Below are 5,979 nucleotides of genomic sequence, written 5' to 3' on the forward strand. Positions count from 1 at the left end.
GTACGCTTTTGACTCATAACCGCTATCCACTATATTTGCTACGTGGTCTTGACTCAACTTCCTTTAACCGCTCTTCCCACGTTCCTTGTTTTCTCGATTGATTTTTTAGTAACCGTTTTGGCTTAACCTCCATGTTCTGACAGTCTCAACTTTTCAACTATTTTCGAGCAACACTTGTTTTTTCGAGTCCCATAATTTCATCATGTGTTGATTTTACTTCTCAGGCAGCGCTATCAATCTTTTCGAGTCACATGATTTTCGAGTATGCCTAACAAATGCCCCCCTAGGAATTTGGTTTCGATGAGCATCTTAGGAGAAAACTAAATTCCTATCAAGGTTGTTCTTCAATACTTCCTCGATTTGTTTCTTGATGTTCACTTTACTTGACGTTAACTTAATCCCTCTTTCGATGAAAACCTATTCTTGTAAGGTACTGACCATTTGGATGTGACATTGATAGCTCTGTGTGTAGGCAGAGAGTGCTTCTATTTTTCCATAAATTTGCCTTCTGATATGAAACGTTTTGGCGGTTGTTTTGGAAATTCAATCTAATATTTCAAATAATCTTGCCTAACCTAACCCGTTTCAACCTAGGCCCATTTACCTCGTTTAAAACCCCTTTTTCACCCTAGGGTTAAATTGTTTTCACCACTTTCTTCCTTCGTGCCCAAGTTTTCTTGCTCACTGTTTCTTTTGCTCTGGTTCTTGATCTTCTTCTCAGACCGTTCTCTCTGTCCTTGCTGTTGTTTGTTATGGCTTCTTCTGCTGCGTCCACTTCCGCTGCCGTAGCTTCTTCAATGTCTCCTACTGCCACCACTTCTTCCCCCATTTTGATTGCTACTACTTCTGCTGCTATGCCCACCACTCCGATAACCACTATGGCCACCGCAACTACTATCCAGGACACTCCTCTGCTACTGACTGGTGCTCAGGTTCAAAAGGTCAAAGAAGGTGATGACACTTTCATTCCAATTCCAGGCATGGAGGAGGCTAGTTTGAAAATATACCAATCTCAGGTACTTCTTCCTTTTTCTCTAGCAGATGGTTCTGTTCATGCTTTCCTTGGTCCTTTTGCTGGTCAAAATACCAAGAGATATGGTAATACCCTTTTGCCTGAGGACTCCACCACCCTACCTTTCATTTATTCCCCAGAAATAGACCTAAACCTTTTTGGGGATACTACCAAAATTTTTAGAGCGTTTCCCCCCGTTAAAGAAAGGCACCTCTCTTGGTTAGCTCGTGTAGAGGCTTCTATGTCCTCAGAATGGAAAGAAACAGGTATTTTCGAATTTATCCAGCTAGCTAAGTTCGACCTCCACCTTTTCGACCCTCAAATGCTCCTTTCTGCTATCTTCTTCTGGAATAGAGAGACTCGGGCTTTCGAGTTTCCTTGTGGCTTCATTTGCCCGACGTTACTTGATGTTGCTGCTATAACAGGGTTAAAGCCTATTGGAGATAGGTTTTATCCTGACGCCTTTGAAGAGGAAATTTCGATCAAGGATACTTCCATTTCTTGGGATAAGAAGACCTATTTGGCCTTTATTAACGCGCATATGGGACAACCTGACACGCCTGTCTCACCTTCAGCATATTGCCTTTCTTATGTACTGGTTGTCAGCCTGTGTCTTTTGCACCCCTTCGCTTCAAGTCCCAAAATACTATTACAATTTAGCTCAAGCCCTTCATTTGCAAAGGAAAATCTCCTTAAGCAAATTACTTCTGGCCTCCCTTTATACTTGTCTTGATGAAGCTTCTGAAAGTCTTGCTCGAGAATCTGGGCCTCGAAATCTCTCTGGCCCGTTATGGCTACTTCAACTTTGGCTCAACGCGCTATTGGAGAAGAAACTTCATTTGCCCTCAAAACCCATTCCCATATGTGAACTCGAAGGAGCTCGTTTAACAACCCTTACCCCTCGAAAGCGTCTGGTAGATAATTTCGAGAAATATATTAGAGCTATCCTTAGCTTTACTGACTTCACTGAAGATTTAGCCCCTTTTATTCGACCGAATTTGATAGGTCCTACATGGTTGCGCCAAAATAACCAAGTTGGTAGCATAAGTCCAGCTTCAACTGACCTGTGGTTTGGATTCTTGTCTTGGGATGTGATCATGTCGGGTATGAGGCAAAAAGATGTCAGACTTTATCCTTATCAGCCCCAACTTTTTGCTCGACAGTTTGGGCTTTGTCAAATGAAACCTCTTCCCCTTCGACGTAAAGAAGGCATTGATGCGGATATTTGTGTCGAAAAAGGGAATTATGAAGAAGTCCTTAACTTCATCCTTCGCCCTGATAAAGAACTTAGGCTTACACCGACCACCTTTTCTCCTTCCTTCTTAGTCTCAAAATGCTACCTTCGATGGTGGTGTTACTATATTGTAGATAAACTCACCGATTTTAATGGCTTTCTGAAAAAGCTGATTAGTTCTCCTCTTTCTTGTACGCAGGGGCCTAAACAACCAGGTACTTTCAAGAATCAACTTATCATTTATCAATTCGAACAATTTTTTAAGGTTTGTTATCGACCTGACAATGCGCACCGAACCATTTTTGACGCTTCTGTCTCGTTATCGAAAATGGTACAACGGAACATTCGCTCAAAAAAGGTAATAAATCCTCAAGGTAAAACTGATTTCGAAAAATTTTGTCCAAAGCATATACCTCCTCTTCCAAATGCCCTTTTTGGTCTAGTTAAACATGTATCTCATCCTCCTTGGGTGAAAACACTCGACCCGTTTTACCTTGAGCGCAAAGAAGTTCCTGTAAAGAATAAAGTTACCTACGCGAGATGTTCCGTGTACGATTTTCCTCGAAACAAATGGTGGCCATTATGTTGGGTCAATAACATTAACCCTCCTCCTGGTAAATATTTTTCACCTCCTTCTTCTTCGCGTATACTTTAAACTTGTCTCACTTCTTTGCTTGAAACTTGTAGCTGCCATCCCTCAGCGTGTTCCTCGACATGTTGATCCAACTCCTGATTGGGAGAGTGACGATGACGAGGATAAGGAAACATCTAAAAAGGGTCGAAAGAGAAAGACCGCTGCTGACAAGGTTTCTTTACGTTCTAAGGTATACCTTGTTTGGATTGCAGTTTTCCTCGAAACTAATATTTTATCTTACCTTCTCGAAATTCTACTCTACAGAGTATTGGAACCTCGAAGAAACAAAGAATAGGTTCAGACAGTATCAAAACTGTTGAGTATCTTAACTCAAATATTAAGATTATTTTCTTGCTCGTTTTTCATACCTAATCAATTATTTTCCAACTCAGGTCTCGACCACAAAAAAGCAAGACAAGGGGAAAGGTAAGATGGTCTTGCCTCTTCCCAAAAAACCTCAACAATCCTCTGGCGAGAAGTTGCTTAAAGACGCCATGAAGTCCGGTCCTAAGGTATCTCAATTTCGACGTCTTTCCTCCTTTATATTTCTCTTATGCCTTTAACCGTTCTAAAATCCTATTAATAGGATATTGTGATTATCCCACTGGATTCTTCTCAAGGGGTGTCTCAAGAGGTGCAGAAAAGCGTACCCTTTGCCACTGAGGTAACCCAACATGTTCATCTTGTTATACCTTGTGACTCAAATTTCCTCTTGATGTTTAGCCTGACTTCTTCATTTCCTCAGTTGTCTACTCCTCAAGTGGATGTTGCGGCGCTTGCCTCTGCCATGGCTTCGATAGAAGTTCCCCCTCCTGTCGAAGAGGGTAAGATTCCCCAACCCGAACCTTTGACTAATATGGAGACGCGGCAAGACTCCGCTCAAGGTGAACCTTCTTTCGAACTACAACCTCCCTTGGATCCGAACTAGGGTATATTTCTTTCGACTTTAATCTTCGATATGATACCTTGTTAATGGAAGTTTCTTATGTATTTACTTTTGTGCAGGTTCAACTGAGTCCCCTAGACCTTTTACTACCTCTCCTTCAACCCAGGGCGGTGCTACTTCTTCTGTCCAAGGTCTCTCCTTGATTCCCTCTCCAGATTTGGATTTGATGAGTTTCTTTAATGACGAGGACGAAGATATCAATACTATCTTCGAAGTATTGGACAATTGGACGAGTGGTCCCTCTGGGTCAGAGAAAGACAAATTGAAGGCTGTTGAGCCAGCTTCTGACACACCTTCTTACCAACCCCTACTCGACTCTTTTCGCTCGAAGGCATACGTTAAAGATCTCGATCAAGCCTTCCTCATTCCTGAATTCAAAACGGAAGTGCAGCAAATGATTGATGAGTTGCTCAGTTATTCGGACCTTCCTTCTGATATTTCTTTAGAGCTTCAAGCATTTATCAAGCCCTTTAGTCGCGCCTGGGAACTTCGAACTCAGTGGTCTATTGCATATCAAGAAGTGACTCAAATTGAGGTCGAAACTGAAGGAGACCGTGCTAAGCTCGAGAAACTCCGAGACGAGTTGGTTTCTATCAAGAAATCAACGGAAGAAATGATTTCTGCTTTACAAGCATTGCAGAAGGAGGAGGCTGATATCGAACGTACTATCGAAGCCTTAAACCACGAGCTTGACAAAACTCGCTCGAAGAAGGATGGAGTGAAAATTAAGAGTCAAGAGATCAAGCAACATCAAACAGGGCTTAAGGAAGAGGGCAAAGCCATTTCTTCTCGATTAGCAAAGACTTTGGAGCAGAAGAGGCATTTAGAAGCTCAATGTGCTTCTCGCAAAAAGAATCTAGACGAGGCTTACAAAGCTTTCGAGGATTTCAAGAAGCAATTTTTGCAATAATTCGTTCTTCTTATCTACTTTTCCAACCTTTTAGTTTATATTTGCCTTGTATTGAACAATTATTCTTCTGCTCTTTTATGGAAATGTTTTAAATATTTTCCATTTATGACTTTGCTTGCACTTGAATTATTTATCTCCTTAATTACATATGCGTTCTTTGAATATACTTGCTCGACTAGAAATGGGCCTTCCCAATAATATGACCACTTCCCCAAACATCGAGATTTTTGATCCATGGGAAGTATAACTTTTAATACCAATTCTCCGACTCGAAAACGTTGCATATTCACTCTCTTATTATAAGTTTTCTCGACTCTTTCTTTCTGTTGAACAATATTCTGTAACGCAATTAATCTTTCTTCCTCTAAAGAGATCAACTCATCATACATCAAGTTCCAATAATCCTCCACGGGTAATTCATTTTGTTTTTGTATATGAATTGATTGTAAGTTAATATCAATAGGAAGAATAGCCTCATGGCCATATACTAATTTATATGGGGTTGTTTTCGTGGCATCTCGAGGTGAGTTCCTATATGCCCATAGTATTTGGGCGAGAGTTTCATGCCAATTTCGAGGTTTATTTGATATGTGTTTTTTGATTAAACCAATTACCACTTTATTAGCAGCCTCAACTTGACCATTAGCTTGGGCATAATATGGTGTTGAAGTTACCAACTTAATTCCTCTTGATTCTGCATATCGAGCAATGTTTCGACCCGTGAAAACCGTACCCTGATCAGTAGTGATTGTTTGAGGAATTCCAAACCTTGTAATAATATGGTCTTCGATAAAATCAATTATATTTTTTTGCTCGACTTCTTTTAAAGGAATAGCTTCAACCCATTTTGTAAAATAGTCTATGGCAACTAGTATATACCTGTGGTTCTTCGAGGAAGGTGGGTGTATTTGTCCGATTAAATCCATTGCCCAACCCCGAAATGGCCAAGGTTTGATGATCGAATGCAACTCACTTGCCGGTACCTTTTGTATTGGTCCATGCTTTTGACACTCCACACAACTTTTTGCGAATTCGATACAATCTTTAATCATAGTAGGCCAATATAAGCCTTTCCTTGACAAAACCCATTTCATCTTCTTTCCAGCTTGATGTGCTCCACAAATGCCTTCATGAATTTCTGCCATTGCTATATAACCTTCATGGTCTCCCAAGCATTTGAACAAAACTCCGTCGAAGCCTCTTTTGTACAATTCATCATTTAGTAAGAGATAATTAAGAGCTT

The 5,979-nt window shown here is 40.7% G+C and overlaps 1 protein-coding gene across 1 annotated transcript; it reads left to right on the forward strand.

Moving 5' to 3' along the window:
- The first annotated feature begins 1,670 nt into the window (after nucleotides 1-1,670).
- On the forward strand, nucleotides 1,671-5,755 carry LOC145953242 (uncharacterized). Its single transcript, XM_083067122.1, has 2 exons — nucleotides 1,671-3,764; nucleotides 3,886-5,755. The coding sequence occupies exons 1-2, from the start codon at nucleotides 3,596-3,598 to the stop codon at nucleotides 4,734-4,736; spliced, it is 1,020 nt and encodes a 339-aa protein (XP_082923248.1). The 5' UTR covers nucleotides 1,671-3,595; the 3' UTR covers nucleotides 4,737-5,755.
- Nucleotides 5,756-5,979: the final 224 nt, after the last annotated feature.

Source organism: Cajanus cajan, chromosome 11, assembly GCF_000230855.2.
Source record: "Cajanus cajan strain Asha chromosome 11, NIPB_CcT2T_4, whole genome shotgun sequence".
NCBI lineage: Eukaryota > Viridiplantae > Streptophyta > Magnoliopsida > Fabales > Fabaceae > Cajanus > Cajanus cajan.

Excerpts from the sequence above, each read along its gene's own strand:
- LOC145953242 (XM_083067122.1), top strand. The coding sequence starts at position 3,596 with ATGTTTAGCCTGACTTCTTCATTTCCTCAGTTGTCTACTCCTCAAGTG. Across the intron at positions 3,765-3,885 it reads GCGGCAAGACTCCGCTCAAG|GTTCAACTGAGTCCCCTAGA; the intron begins GTGAACCTTCTT and ends ACTTTTGTGCAG.